Source organism: Anolis sagrei, chromosome 10, assembly GCF_037176765.1.
Source record: "Anolis sagrei isolate rAnoSag1 chromosome 10, rAnoSag1.mat, whole genome shotgun sequence".
In the NCBI taxonomy this organism is placed as follows: Eukaryota; Metazoa; Chordata; class Lepidosauria; order Squamata; family Dactyloidae; genus Anolis; species Anolis sagrei.
Window position 1 is genome coordinate 13,840,891 of NC_090030.1, and position 16,288 is coordinate 13,857,178.

General features: G+C 46.1%; 1 protein-coding gene across 2 annotated transcripts in view; it reads right to left on the reverse strand.

Moving 5' to 3' along the window:
* The window catches only part of POF1B (POF1B actin binding protein), a 55,608-nt gene that overhangs the window by 5,765 nt on the left and 33,555 nt on the right, over positions 1-16,288 (reverse strand). For both annotated transcript variants that reach the window (XM_060756279.2, XM_060756277.2), the window contains exons 5-12: positions 7,627-7,742; positions 6,936-6,963; positions 6,565-6,639; positions 5,685-5,777; positions 3,138-3,251; positions 1,847-1,999; positions 1,252-1,362; positions 176-304 (exon numbers count right to left, since the gene is read on the reverse strand). In XM_060756279.2, coding sequence (XP_060612262.2) covers positions 176-304; positions 1,252-1,362; positions 1,847-1,999; positions 3,138-3,251; positions 5,685-5,777; positions 6,565-6,639; positions 6,936-6,963; positions 7,627-7,742 — 819 coding nt within the window. The remainder of the gene's footprint in view (positions 1-175; positions 305-1,251; positions 1,363-1,846; positions 2,000-3,137; positions 3,252-5,684; positions 5,778-6,564; positions 6,640-6,935; positions 6,964-7,626; positions 7,743-16,288) is intronic.

Here is a 16,288-nt window from a genome sequence, read left to right on the forward strand (position 1 = left end):
AAGAGAGGCAAGACTATATGAGAATGACTTGCCCAAGGACCTCGCTTCCAAGTAAATATGCTGAAGTCTACAAGACACACCTCACTGATCTCACACAACTGGATACTCACAGCCATTGGCTATAGGAAAGGAGAGACATGGATAAGACTAAAGCCTATCTAGCAGTACTACTTACCTCTTCTTGCTGCTTAATGTAAGCCTCCCTTTCTTCCATCCTTAAGGTCAATTCTTGCATTCTCATCTGAAGGTCAACATCAGTCCCTTGCTTCCTTGAAAAATCCCTGTGGAAATCGCTTAACTGGGACTAGGTGAGAAAAAAAAACAACTCTGATCAATATCAACCCAAACTGATGGTTACTGGCATGTGTTATATTGTCTTCTGTCATGTCGATCAAATGAATTTCAGTGGGTTTTCTCAGTCAAAGAATATGTAGACATAGAATGATAGAGTTGGAAGAGACCACATGGACCATCTAAACCAGGGGTCCTTAAACTAAGGGCAGAATTCGGCCCTCCAAGGTAATTTACCCGGCCCTTGTTCAGGGTCAACCTGTCTGAAACGACTTGAAAACACACAACAACAATCCTATCTCATAAGCCAAAATTCATTCATGTTTTTTTTCAAATTATAATCCGGCCCTTCAATAGTTTGAGGGACTGTGACCTGGCCCTCTGTTTAAAGGACCCCTGTTCTAAACCAACCCCCTGCCATGCAGGAAAGGCAAGATCAAAGTACCCCTGACAGGTGACCATCCAGCCCCTGTTTAAAAACTTCTAAGGAAGGAGCTTCCACCACACTTTGAGGCAGAGAGTTCCACTGCTGAACACTCCTAGGGTCAGGAAGGTCTTCCTATGGTTTGACATTTCCTTCCTCTGAAATATAACTCACAGCACCTGGGATTAATCGACAGTTTCTAACCAGAGGTGACCCTGCTTCACTTCCAAGACCAGTCAAGATCTTTAGGGTATTGTCAAAAGGAGATTCAGTGATAGATTTATGAAAGCCATGTCCGATTTGATCCATCTATCCAGTGGCTCTCAACCTGTGGTTCTCCAGATGTTTTGGCCTACAACTCCCGGAAATCCCAGCCAGTTTATCAACTGTTAGCATTTCTGGAAGTTGAAGGCTGAAACATCTGAGGACCTACAGGTTGAGAGCCACTGATCTATACAAATGCACAATAGATGTTTCGTTGTGGACTCTTCTTATCCTGCCAAGTATATCAGAAGGAACATGTAACAACTACATACCCTCAGGTTACGAATCTCTCTGTCTTTATCCTCTCTGAGTTGGTTGATCATCTCCACATAGCGGCTGGAGAGTTCATCAGTGGTGGTCTGACCCAAAGAATTAGAAGAGGCCTGTGCCAATGGAAAGGTTTTGGGGTTTTCAGTTTAAACGTTTGGAATAGAAAAGAACATTAATAACATGTAAACCAGCATCAAGTTCACCGAAAGGGGAACCACCATATGCTAAAGTTGTCTTACATTAATCAAACTAGATCAGTATGCCTCTAAATAAACTGGAAAATATAAGCTGCAGGGTGTCATCGTCATCATACCAACAAAAATATTTCCCTTGATTTAAGGAAGGCTTGAGGAATTCTTTAGTAATTAAATTATAATATTTATCTTCCTCATAGAATGAATACAAGGCTGCCATTCTTACTCCCCCGTAATGCCACAAAATAATGCTTCTTCATGAAACAACAGGGCATAAACACGAAGCCCAAAATAAACAAGCAGGGAGCTAGTTTTGCCTCATCTTTTATCACAAACCACCTGACCTTGCAACCCCACTTTCTGAACCTGCATTGATAGCAACCGTAAAGAAGCCTGCCCTTACATGGAGTCTCAGATTCTGGATTTCTTGCTCCAACGCCCGCTTGCTGTACTCGAGGTCCTTCAGCCGGAATTCCCGCTCACCGTCATTGTGCCGGATAGACAGAAGCTGCTCTTCTAGGGAACGGCATTTCAGAGTATATTCTCGGAGGGCTTGCTGTGAACACAATGAAGAAGCAAACACATGTAAACAACTACGCATTCTATACGCAAGCAACTTTTCTTGAGGACCATCAAGGGCCAGATAGCCTCTGGGGTAATCGAGTATGGGTTGTGTGATGGCTGCAGGAGGGTTACCACATTTTCTGAGCCCTTATTCCTCTTGTCACTTGAGTGGCTCCTATAAGTGTTCTTCCCAGATCTGAACTCAGTGAAAAACTTCAAATTACCGTGTATACTCGAGTATAAGCCAGGTTTTTCAGCCCTTTTTTAAGGTTGAAAAGGCCCCCTTGACTTATGCTTGAGTCAAAGTTATTTATTATTATACTCTATTACTATTATTATTACTTTCATTATTATTTTACTTTATTATTATTACATTTATTATTTTACTCCATTATATTACTGCATTTATTATTTTACTCTATTATTACATTTATTTTACTCTATTACATTTAGCATTTTACTCTATTATTACTGTTATTATTACTTCTTCATTATTTTACTCTATTATTATTATTCTTACATTTATTATTTTACTTCCTTTATTATTATTGGAAGGATATGTAAGTACATTTACATTGAAGGGGTTAGAATAATGGTTCAATAAGAATTGGACAGTCTTATCTTAAATTCCAGTTTTATGTAAATATTCAAAACATTTAACCTACTGATGCCTCAATTAATGTAATTTTATTAGTATCTATTTTTATTTTGAACTTTACCAGTAGCTGCTGCATTTCCCATCCTCGGCTTATGCTTGAATCAATATGTTTTCTCGTTCTTTTTGTTTTTGTTTTTGTGGTAAAATTAGGTATCTCAGCTTATACTCGAGTATATACAGTAGTCCAAAAACTACTGGTCACCCATCAAATAGGCAACCTTCATCCCAGGCTTTGCCAAATGTAGAAACTCATTTCTAAAGCTCTGAAGCAATTGTCATATTGTAAAAGGAACCTTGCCACGTTTCCCCACTTGTATGGAAAATAGTATCAACATTTCACCATCCCATGAAGTTGCTTAATTCAAATACTCATTGCATATTTAGTAGTAATATCAAAGCTACTCTTTGAGTCTTTGTACACTGGAATTATTCTTTGCAATGAGGAGTTGCTATTTCACTGAGAACGCTTTACCTGTTGTTGGCGATTATTCTCTCGCACGGATGCCAAAAGCTTTTCATATTCTTTTACTTGGCATTCTTTAAAAGACAGGTCTTTCTCAAGCAATGCCTTGTCCATTTCTAGTTTCTGTAAAGCCAAAAGATTGGGAGTCTTTAATACAACTTGATAGTCATATGCATATATCTCACTATGGTAGACACTGGGAATGCAAAATTCTAGTTGTGGAAAATTATTTTATTATTTACTATATTTGTATACTGCCCTTTGGCAACTCAGGGCAGTTTACAATGGCAACAATTCAATGCCCAAAAACACCCTAAACCATTTAAAAACATTAACACATAATATAAAACCATAACAAGAATACTAAAAGCATACATCATTTGCGTCTCCTAATAAAAACATTGTCCCATCTCGTCATCCAGTCATTCCAATTCCTATGTCTCAAGAGTGTATTCTGAGTGCATGGGTCAAATTGAAGGCTATTTCATGAAAGTATGCTTGTTACTCAGAGAAATGACCCATAACTTAAAATAACTGCCACAAGATGTGGAACCCAGCTTTCCAAACAAAAACCCAGCAAGAGGGATGGGAAGAGCTGAAGCATGAACGAGTGTTTCATCAGCAGCCATTTGCAAGTCACATAGTGATCCAAAGAGGCCATATCAGGACCGAGATGTCGCACTCCAAGGCTGGGAACCACCTCTGTACTTAACACACACTCCAGTCCAAGGTAAAACAGCAAAGCAGTGTATTGAAGAATATAAATGAGAAACAATTCAGCAAAATAGTATTAAAAACCAAAGTCCAAATATCAGGAATTTGTTGTTGTTCATTCGTTTCCGACTCTTCGTGACCTCATGGACCAGTCCACGCCAGAGCTCCCTGACAGCCGTCACCACCACCCCAGCTCCTTCAACGTCAATCCAGTCACTTCAAGGATGCCATCCATTCATCTTGCTCTTCCCTTTTCCTTCCATTTTCCCCAGCATCATTGTCTTCTCCAAGCTTTCTTGTCTTCTCATAATGTGGCCAAAGTACTTCATCTTGGCCTCTACTATCCTCTCCAATGAGCAGTCGGGCTTTATTTCCTGAAGTATGGACTGGTTGGATCTTCTCATGGTCCAAGGAACTCTCAGAACTTTCCTCCAACTCCACAGTTCAAAAGCATCTATCTTCCTTCGCTCAGCCTTCCCTATGGTCCAGCTCTTACATCCGTAGGTGACTATGGGGAATACCATTGCTTTAACAGTGTGATGTCTCTACTCTTCAATATTTTATCGAGATTGGACATTGTTCTCCTCCCAAGAAGGAAACATCTCCTGATTTCCTGACTGCAGTCTGAATCTGCAGTAATCTTTACACCTAGAAATACAAAGTCTGTCATGGCCTCCACGTTTTCTCCCTCTATTTCCCAGTTATCAATCATTCTTGTTGCCATAATCTTAGGTTTTTTGATGATCAGGAATAATCCACAGAAATCTATAAAGTACAGGAGTAGCATCAAAAAACTAGAAATATAAAAGCAGAATAAATCCCAACATGAAATTAACAAACAGTCCTCAAACTAGGAATCATGAAACTTGGAACATGAAACTAGAAATCCCTTAACTTGACCCTAGATCTTTACTCAATGCCAATGTTTCCTGGTCTAAAGGACCCATGTGCTGGGCTAGCTAATACACAGAGAAAATCATGCCTTATCCCCTGGGAAATGGATAAGGTTATCTTGACTAATAGGTGTTTTGACCTTCTAACTTTTTTATGTGAAACTCTATGTTGACCGAACTTAAATCTTCTATCTAATTGCTCATTAATCCGTCCACCTGGACTTTCACTATCATCCTCTGAGCTCATTTCTGTTGGAATATGGTCTTCAGAAAGTGACCCGCTCATTTTCAGCAGGGCCTAAAATCTTTCACTGCTCCTGCTGACTTGCAAAACCAGAATCCCTTGTGTCAACATGGTGACTGACAGGCCCAGAACCTCTAGAGCAGTGTTTCTCAACCTGGGGTCCCCAGACGTTTTTGGCCTACAACTCCCAGAAATCCCTGCCAATTTACCAGCTATTAGGATTTCTGGGAGTTGAAGGCCAAAAACATCTGGGGACCCCAGGTTGAGAACCACTGCTCTAGAGAGATTGGGTGCAGGCACAATCAAAGGCTGAGATACAACGCTGGTAACCCTGAGGCTCTTCTTGAACTGCAGCAGCACCCATCATTTCTGGTTCTCTTCCTGTTCTTTCCCACAGAACTTCCCCACAATTCATGGAAAGAAGTACTGTAGGATCACCAAGCTATAGAATCGCATCTATTCCAACCCGCTGCCATAGCTAAGCACTTCTGAAAGATGACCATCTCGAGCTCCAAAGAAGGAGATTCCTTCACTTCTGGGGCAGTTTATTCCACAGTCAAACCATTTTGCTTCAGCCAAAGAAAAGGATAAAAGCTTTCTACACTATACTTTAAAAAATGGGACAATGTCCAGAATTCCACGGCAAGCACTTTATGAATTCTTTGAGGGTCCAAACAATGAAAACATCTGGTCATAGTCACTTACTCCTAAGTCATCCTGAAGATGGACAAGTTCCTCTCTGAGACCGTTGAATGTAGCAAGCACAAGTCTTAGTGACTTATCAGCTGTTACTCTCATCTAAAAAAGAAGGAAAATCAAAAGTACAGTCCATTTGTTTCATTATCACTTTGATGGTGGTAGCAGTTGTATACTTTCAAATCATTTGTGACACAGGCTTGCTATGAATTATTATGAATGAGTAAATATTTCTAACCAGCACTCAAAACAAATCTGTGCATTTTAGTTGTGTTTAGATTCATTCAGATTTATTCCCTCCCTCCCTCTCTATACAGAAGTGTTGTATGAACGATTTGAAATATGGACCAGAAAAGTTATATGTCCAATTAAAGTAAAGGTAAAAGTTTTTCCTGATATTATTCTGGGGTGTGGTGATCATCTCCATTTCTAAGCTGAAGAGCCAGCGTTGTCCGTAGACAACTCCGAGGTCATGTGGCCAGCATGACTGCATGGCGCGCCGTTACCTTTCCTATTTATCTACTCATATTTACATGTTTTCGAACTGCTAGGTTTGAAAAAGCTGGGGCTGACAGCAGGAGCTCACCCCACTCCCTGGATTCGAACCACCAACCCTTCGGTCAGCACGTTCAGCATCTCAGTGGTTTAACCGCTGCCCCACCAGGGAGCCCACGTATCTCCAATTACAACCTATTAAATGTAGATAAAAATCTCCAGAAAACACAATTTCTAATGAAACATTTTGCATATTTATAATTAGAAATATGACCAAAAATTATGTCTGCACAAATGTGTCTATCTCTCATTTGATAGTAGGCATTAATATATTGTCTTTCACAATGACATGTGACCAAGGATCACAATTTTTATGGATTTGTCAGCAACATACCTCCAGCAGGTAACGGATTTGCTGCTTTGTTGATTCTGAAACCCCTTTGGGAATCAGACTCTCAATATCCTCTGTCTGTTGTTTCAAAAAGAAAGAGACTTGATATCAGGTCTTACTCTGCACATTTAAGACACATAATGACATTATCATATGCACAAATCAGACAGTTCTTCAGCATCAGAGTGCATCCTCATATTATGGAAAAGAGAAAAAAATACAATTATATTATGAAGAATGAAAAAGGTGGTATCCAAGCGATTAACAAGGTTATTGCATGTTTGTAAATTTTAATCATGGCTAAAATAGACAAACAGGCCAGGATATTCACTATAGTTTCAAACTATTGGTCAGAAAATATTTGGAGAACTTACCTGACTGAACGATTCAATCTCATATTGCCTGTAAAAGAATCACATAAGATGTCATTAAAGTAAAGGTAAAGGTTTCCCCTTGACATTAAGTCAAATTGTGTCCAACTCTGGGGGACGGTGCTCATCTCCATTTCTAAGCTGAAGAGCAAGTGTTGTCTGTAGACACCTCCATGGTCATGTGGCCAGCATGACTGCACAGAGCACTATTACCTTTCCATCAGAGCTGTTACTATTTATCTACTCACATTTGCATATTTTCAAACTGCTAGGTTGACAGAAGCTATGGCTAACACTGGGCGCTCACCCTACTCCCCGGATTTGAACTGCTGACCTTTTGACCAGCAAATTCAGCTTAGTGGTTTAACCCACTGCGCCACCGGGAGCATATTAGCACAGAACATTTTCAACTCCAATGAATAAAGTCATTTATTAGGTCCATAATTATAGTTTTTCTTTGATGCCATCATGGATGATTATAGATAGATAGTTTTTGAAATGGATGAGGGGCATGTTCTGGTCTACAACTCCCCTGAGCCATGTAGTCCACAATGCCCATCAGCCCAGCATAACCAAATGATAATGGATTGTAGGAGTTGTTATTCTAAAGACAGTCTCAGGAATATGACTCCGCCCAACAGCTCTCTTCCTAGAAAATCTTGCAACATATTCTCCAGCTCCCACGGAGGCATACCTTCCGCCTAGCTTTTCCACATGTTGGAGCAAACAGTTGTGCAGTTCATTGCTCCTGTGGTGCAGCTCTGCAAGCAGCTCTCCATAGTATCGGGAGTCCAACTGGTCATTTGGCTCCTGAAGGGGAAACAGGAAGACAATTCAACTGACTGTAATGGACCATAAACAGCTCTTAATGACCAGCATGTGAACTGTTGATATGGGGCATTGCTATTTCTTTTAAACCATGCTGCATTCATTACTTGCTTCCTACAGATTAATACCTTGATGCATCTGCAGCAGTGGTTCCCAACCTGTGGTCCATGGACCACCAATGGTCTGCAAGAACTAAAGTATGGTCCGCGGCCTCACTGTTACTACACCGTTGCAACGAGAGCAACTGGTCACTCTTATAGGTAAAGGTTGTCCCCTGACATTAAGACCAGTTGTGTCCGACTCTGGGGGTTGGTGCTCATCCATTTCTAAGCCAAAGAGCCAGTGTTGTCCATAGACATCTCCAAGGTCATGTAGCCAGCATGACTGCATGGCGCACCGTTACCTTCCCACCGGAGCACTACCTATTCATCTCACATTTGCATGTTTTCGAACCGCTAGGTTGGCAAAAGCTGGGGCTGACAGCGGAAGCTCACGCCACTCTCCGGATTTGAACCTGCAACCTTTCAGTGAACAAGCTCAGCACTTTAACCCACTGCGCCCTCTTATAGTGCTGATTAAATATTTATTATTTATTTATTTGATGCACTTATTAACCGCCATTCTCAGCCCTTACGGGCGACTCATGGCGGTGTACAGTACACATAAAAAGACAGTTACAAAGACCAGTATCAACAACATATAACTATACGACAAATACAAACTACATAAAAATCCGCTTCGTCTCTTAGTAGAATCATAGCCAGTCTCATCTTCCTTATACCATTCCAGTTCTCATTACCGTAATGTTGTTGCTTAGCACTTAATTAAATGCCCTCTCGAACAGCCAGGTCTTAAGGCTTTTTCGAAAGGACATGAGGGAGGGCGCCTGTCTGATGTGTGTCGGGAGAGTGTTCCACAGCCGGGGGGCCACCACCGAGAAGGCCCTCTCCCTCGTCCCCGCCAGCCGTGCCTGTGACGCAGGCGGGATCGAGAGAAGGGCCTCCCCAGACGATCTCAAGGTCCTCGTGGGCTCGTAGGCCAAGATGCGGTCCGAAAGGTATTTTGGGCCGGAACCGTTTAGGGCTTTGTAGGCCAAGACCAGCACCTTGAATTGGGTCCGGTAGCAAATCGGCAGCCAGTGGAGCTGGGACAACAAGGGCGTTGTGTGCTCCCTGCTACCCGCTCCAGTTAGTAACATGGCTGCCGCACGCTGGACCAGCTGAAGCTTCCGGGCCGTCTTCAAGGGCAGCCCCACGTAGAGAGCGTTGCAGTAATCCAGGCGGGATGTGACAAGAGCGTGTACCACCGTGGCCAAGTCAGACTTCCCGAGATACGGGCGCAGCTGGCGCACGAGCCTAAGCTGTGCAAATGCTCCCCTGGTCACCGCTGAAACCTGGGGGTCCAGGCTCAACGATGAGTCCAGGGTCACACCCAAGCTGCGAACCTGCGCCTTCAAGGGGAGTGCGACCCCGTCCAGCACAGGCTGTAACCCTATATCCCGTTCGGCCTTGCGACTGACCAGGAGTACCTCTGTCTTGTCTGGATTTAGTTTCAGTTTGTTCGCCCTCATCCAGACCGTTACAGCGGCCAGGCACCGGTTCAGGACCTCGACAGCCTCCTTAGTAGCAGGTGGGAAGGAGTGACAGAGTTGGACATCATCTGCGTACAGATGACACCGCACCCCGAAACTCCGGATGATCTCACCCAGCGGCTTCATGTAGATGTTAAACAGCATGGGGGACAGTATGGAACCCTGTGGCACCCCACAAGTCAACGGTTGTGGTGCGGAACAGGAGTCCCCCAATGACACCTTCTGGGTGAGACCCTCCAGAAATGACCGGAGCCACTGCAAAGCAATGCCCCCAAGACCCATTTCCGCAAGGCGCCCCAGAAGGATACCGTGGTCGACGGTATCGAAGGCCGCTGAGAGGTCCAGGAGCACCAACAGGGACACACTCCCCCTGTCTAGCTCCCGGCGCAGATCATCCACTAAGGCGACCAAGACCGTCTCGGTACCATGCCCCGGTCTGAAACCAGACTGTGCCGGATCCAGATAATCCGTGTCTCTCAAGAATACCTGGAGTTGTGAGGCCACCACGCTTTCCATGACTTTGCCCAAAAAGGGGAGATTGGAAACAGGCCGAAAGTTGTCCAATTTAGTGGGGTCCAGTGATGGCTTCTTCAACAGCGGCTTTATAATAGCCTGTTTTAGGCTCGCTGGAATCTTGCCTTCCCGAAGGGAGGCATTCACCACCACTGTTACCCACTTGGCCAATCCCCCTCTGGCCTCTCTCAGAAGCCAGGATGGGCAGGGGTCTAGGATGGACGTGGTGGGCCTCATTCCTCCAAGTATCTTGTCCACATCCTCAGGTTTCACAAACTGAAAAGAATCCAACAAAATAGGACAAGCAGGTGCTCTCGTTACATCCACAGAGTCTGCATCTAACGCGGCGTCCAGCCCAGAACGGATCAAGGCGACTTTGTCTGCGAAGAACCGAGCAAATGCTTCACAGCGCGCGACCGAATTGTCAGGGCTCCCACCTGCAGAGGCGGGAGTTAAAAGACCTCTGACAATCCGAAACAGCTCCGCCGGACGGTTCTTTGCAGACGCAATAGTGGCCGCAAAGAAAGTTTTCTTTGCGGTCTTTATTGCCGCGGCATATGCCCTAAGAAAGGACACAAACCGTGCTCGGTTTGACTCGCTCGGTTCCGAACGCCACACGCTCTCTAGTTCCCTCTTCCTTCGCTTCATAGCTGCCAGCTCCTCAGTAAACCAAGGGGCTGGTTTAGCTCGGCTACTTGAGAGGGGACGTTCCGGAGCAATCATGTCAATAGCCCTGGTCATCTCCCCATTCCAGAGAGCCACCAAGGCTTCGACATGGTCACCTACCGAGGTGGCGGGAAAATCCCCAAGAGCCGTCAGGAAGCCATTCGGATCCATCAGTCTCCTGGGGCGGACCATCTTAATGGGTCCTCCACCTTTGCAGAGGTTAGGGGGCGCAGTGAGCCTAAATCTGATCAGGAAGTGGTCGGTCCATGGCAACGGAGAGATGGACAACTCCTCCACACCGCCACCCTGTTCCCATCCCTGGCAGAAAACCAAATCCAATGTGTGTCCAGCACAGTGGGTGGGGCCAGATATTTGTTGGGACAGCCCCATGGTTGCCATGGCAGACATGAAGTCCTGAGCCGCGCCTGTGAGGGTCGTCTCGGCATGGACGTTGAAGTCTCCCAGCACAAGAAGCCGTTGAGACTTCAATGCCAGGCTCGAGACCACCCCCGCTAGCTCAGGTAGGGAGACTGTAGTGCAGCGAGGTGGACGGTACACTACTAGAATCCCTATACTGTCCCGGTTACCCACCCTCAGGTAGACGCTTTCGAAATTTGCGGTCTGCGGGATGGGGCACCTGGTCAGATGGATGGAATCCCTATAGACCACTGCGACCCCGCCTCCCCGCCCTCCGGATCTAGGTTGGTGCTGCACGGAGAAACCCGGAGGACAAAGCTGGGTCAGATTTACTCCTCCAGCTTCATCCAACCAGGTCTCCGTGATGCACGCCAGATCTGCCCGTTCGTCCAGGATTAAGTCCTGGATCCAGGTCGTTTTTCCGTTGACAGATCTGGCGTTCAGCAGCACCACCTTCAGACCGGAGGGTCCGCTCACCTGGTTACACCAATTTACCTTAGGAGACCGATTTGGAATTTTGATTATAGATAAATGGTCCGAATTTGGCCGAATTTGAGGTCTCCTTTTCCCGCATCTCCTCCTTCCCACCACGACCTCTATGGGGGCCCCTCGGCTAGTGGAACACCTCCCCTCCTCCATGCCGCTATTCCTGGCTAGGGTCTTAATCACATTTTCACCAGCTGTTTGGGATGTTGGCCAATTTTGCTGGCCTTCTTCATCCCCCCTCCTCCCCTCATTGTTTCCCACAGGCTCCAGCCCACTACCTCCCCTGCCCCTTCCACCAGATAATAGTAACAGAGACAGTAAGCATAGGAGGGTGGAGGACCACATGGATGGAAATGAACACTTCGGTAGATGAGGATACCGGAGGCAAGCGTTAGCCGCGAAATAGGATGGTCCTTGAATACTAGAGTCTTAAAGTGCAAAGTGCAAAGTAAATTCCGCGGCTACCGAGTAATTCTTAAGGTGCAAGGTTTTTAAAGTGCAACAAGATATTAAAGTGCAACAGCCTCAACAGAAAAAATATTTGGCCCTCTATACTACTGAAGTGCGGCAGGAGGAGTTGGGAGGGGTAAAGTGCAACAGTTGGTAAAGTGCAAACAGTTGGCTACGGAACAGGCGCCACTAAGCGCTATATTATGGTCTTATTACCACATTAGCAGCAGAGGTAGGACGGACTATACCGTGCAGTGTTCGCAAAATGTACACAGTGGTCAGGAGACTGGCAGTTAGTAAAGTGCTATGATTCAGATGTAAATAGCTGACGTTAGATGTAAGTTAGCGGATGGGCCTCCGGAGGTGGTCCCGGGCAGACGTATTGGCCCCCCTCCCCCAATACGTTGGACCCAGGAGCAGGGGCAGTTCTTTGGGAATCAATGGCATGCAAACTAAGGGTTGCCACAAGCTCCAAGATCTGATATTGAGTTAGTTGACATCTCTTTCCGGCAACGGGGCGGTAATAAATAGATGGCGACTCAGTGATGGCGGCTGATGACAATCCTGTAGCAGCAGTTGTGTCAAAAATTCCAGCCAGTCAGGAGATGGACTAGTAGCCCTGTCGATGCTCTTTGATGACAGATCGCAGCTGGAATGGAAGATGTTCAGGCTCTGCCAGTTCTCTCAGGCAGCCGGTTCTCTCAGGCAGTCGGTTCTCTCAGGCAGCAAAGACTCCAACTAGGCCGCTTCTAGGGCCTCCGACAGATGTAAAAATGCGGGAGTGGTGTTGCTTAGAGGCGCAGAGGTGACGTCATCCAGAGGTGTCGTCGTCCAGGATGTGCTGCGGAGCCCAGCTGGTCACTTCCGGGACCTCCGCCGAGGGTGGAAGCGCGGAGGTAGCGCCCCTTAGAGGCGCGGAGGAGAAGTCGCCCCGCCGGGTGCGCGTGGAGACCAACCAGGCCGCCCCCGGAGCCCCCAGCGGGAGTGGGAAAGGAGTGGAAGAGCCGGGCGCAGAGGCAGCCCCAGCCGAGCTCGGAAGGATCGCGACTGAGGCCGCGCGGATGAATCCCACGTGGCCACCGCAGCGCCGCCGGGGATTAGCTCCAGCAGGGGGGCGGGGAGCAGAAGGCCCAGATGACAGAGCTGGCCAGATGGTAGAGAGTCCAGCTCCAGCCACCCACGGCGCGGCGGCTCGCCCAGCGAAGGCCCAGCCGAGAGGGCGTCTGCGACGCTATGGCCCAGCGGCCCACCCAGTAAGGCCCAGGTGGCAAAGGCCCAATTGGAGCAGCGTTCACGGCAGCAGTAGGCCCCAGCAGTAGGCCCCAACTCGCTCCCCACACTCCGCAGAGGGGAGAAACGAGGCCCGATGGAGAGGGCAGCAAGGCTGAAACCGCCAGGGCCCGGCTCAGGTGATCCCCGCGATCCACACCCAGTTGGAAGGGGCCTGGGGCTTCTCCTACTCACAAGTAGCCCAAGGAACAGCCAAGCTGGATGGAAGGATTCAGGACCCCTGTGGCAGCAGAAGCAGCAGTCTGAGAAAATATGGTTTTCTGTGGGCGAGCAGATGACAACTATCGGATGGCATATGTTCTGTATCAGAAACTAGAACTGATATGGTGTGTCATATGCAATTTTCTGAATCAGCACCCCAAATACCCAAATCAAATCTAAAGTTGATCAAAAACTGATTTGTAACTGTTTTGGTACTAATGGAGAGTGGTTCCCCGGTCAAGGTTGGAAACCACTGATCTACAGAATCGTTTCTGCTTCTATTACCGTTTGACGCCCCTCTATTTTGCATTATGCACCAATAAACTGGCTTGTTTCCATGCTCCACTTACACATTTTACATTTATACTGCCACCCTACTACTACCAGAGTTCTCTACATGATTTGAAATATGTTCAAAGTAGAAAGTATGGAGGATGGAACAATGCCGGAAGACGGCACATAATAATAAAACCAGCAGCAAAGAGGCAACAGCGCTAGATCCAAACAAAGCCAGCAAAAAATCAACAGAGTTCTAAGACTTCAAAGTAGTTTTGAAAAATGCCCCAGAAGGACACTGAAGTCTCGTCTGTTGCAGAAATGACCATCATGTAGCCAGAAGGAAAATCTGCCCTGGGGAGGGCACAAAATAGACTTGGCCCCTGTGGAAAAGACCTTTTCTTGGCCTCCTAAACTCTTCTCTGCCAACTGTTCATTGAAAGATCGCCAGCTGGCATGCCTGGCTTATGGGAAAGCTTCCAGACAACACACGATTCTCCAGAGGATAGAAAGGACAAAACACATTTATTGAAAAATTGCTTCCTTTGTGTGTGCATTCTTAACTATTCACACATATTATTACTGGAGGGATGTGTGTGTGTGTGAACCTTTTGTTGCTCAATTGCTGCCACTGCATGATTTTGCAATTCTATATAAAGTTTGGTTTAATTGCTTATTCAGGATGAAGCCCGAGTCCACCCAATCATTAAACAAATTACTGAATTCAATTGGAACTATTAGACTCCATTCATGAACTTTAAAGGGGTTTTAAAATCCCTCTTCAGTGAATAATTTACGCGCAAGGGATAAATATCCCATCCCAGCACATTCCCTGCTTTGCTGGTTTTCTGCCTTCAATGGCTTCATATCAGGGCTTTCTACAAGGGTAATTTGCCCCGACTTTCATCTGAAAGTGCTGTAGTCCTAATTCCAACCTAGTAGAACTATGCAGGACTGCAAAATTAGGAGATGAACTCTGCTGGGAATGGGAAGGACCACACCTTCTCCAAAGTCATTAACACAACGTTTTTCATTTTGAGGATCAGAGATCAGAGATGATAAGACTACAACTGATATTCAACAACAGGAATGCCCAACGGCTCCCCAAACAAGTCTGTTCAGCTGAAAGCTCTAGAAAAGTCCTAGTGATGAATAATAAGATCCCTTTCTTCTGCCTTATCCCTCCGTCTTGCTAACACAAGGGCTTAGCAAAGGCACCGATTTCAATCCTGGCTTTTCCAGTGGTGTCCATCTTGGACATCCTAGAACATCCTAGAAGTCCTAGAACGATTCCATCAGCGCTGCCTCCAGAAAATCCTGCAAATCTCTTGGGTAGACAAGTGGACAAATGTCAGCGTGCTGGAAGAAGCAAAGACCACCAGCACTGAAGTGATGGTCCTCTGCCATCAACTCCACTGGACCGGCCACATTGTCCGGATGCCCCACCACAGTCTCCTAAAGCAGTTGCTCTACTCCGAACTCAAGAACGGGAAACAGAATGTTGGTGGGCAGGAAAAGAGTTTTAAAGATGGGCTCAAAGCCAGCCTTAAAAACTCTGGCATAGACACTGAGAACTGGGAAGCCCTGGTCTGTGAGCACTCCAGCTGGAGGTCAGCTGTGACCAGCAGTGCTGTAGAATTTGAAGCACGAATTGAGGGCGAAAGAAAGAAACGTGCCAAGAGGAAGGTGCATCAAGCCAACCACGACCAGGACCGCCTTCCACGTAGAAACTGATGCCCTCACTGCGGGAGAAGATACAGATCAAGAATAGGGCTCCACAGCCACCTACGGACCCACCAGTAGACTGATTTTGGAAGACTATCCTACTCGGACAACGAGGGATAGCCTAAGTAAGTAAGTATAAAGTCCTACATATCATACACATAATTAGAATCTAGATGTCTTCTTCTCCCAGGTGCCTCATCTTAGTAGTCTTATTTCATAATTTGCCAGTATTAGAGCATTTTTCTTGCCAGAATCAAAGTGCCGGTTTTGGTTTAACTCCCACCCACGTAGTAAAGAACCTGGGAGCAAAAGCAGTCCTTTGCTCTCAACTGCAGGTTCTGTCTGCTTCTGTTGTTGCACATGGTTCTGAAGAGCCCCTGGTGGCACAGTGGGTTAAACCTTTGTGCTGGCTGCACTGCAGACCTGAAGATCAGTTCGAATTCTCAACATGGGGTGAGCTCCCGTCAGTCAGCTCCAACTTCCCATGTGGGGACATGACAGAAGCCTCCCATAGGATGGTAAAATATCCGGGCATCCCCTTGGCAACGTCCTTGCAGATAGCCGGGTTTCTCAGATCAGAAGCGACTTGCAGTTTCTGAAGTCACTTCTGACATGAAAAAAAAAATCAGAAAATGAGATCTGGGATGGAATTCTTTGGGCAATAACAAATGTGTAACCTTGCAAAAAGGCCTCTCCTGGGGCTAAAACGGGTAGGAAAAGAGCCAAAAACAAGGGAGGTAGCAAAATCTGGGGGTGCAATCCTCCAAAGACATCTGGGAGGCTGGTGCACCCCTTTTAGCGTCCCAAAGGCATCCATATCTGGTGTAAGGAATCCATGTTAAACATTTATGCCGAATCTGGACATTCTAGTACAGTCATTCCCAAGTGCCATTGGGATCTACCACAGGGATGA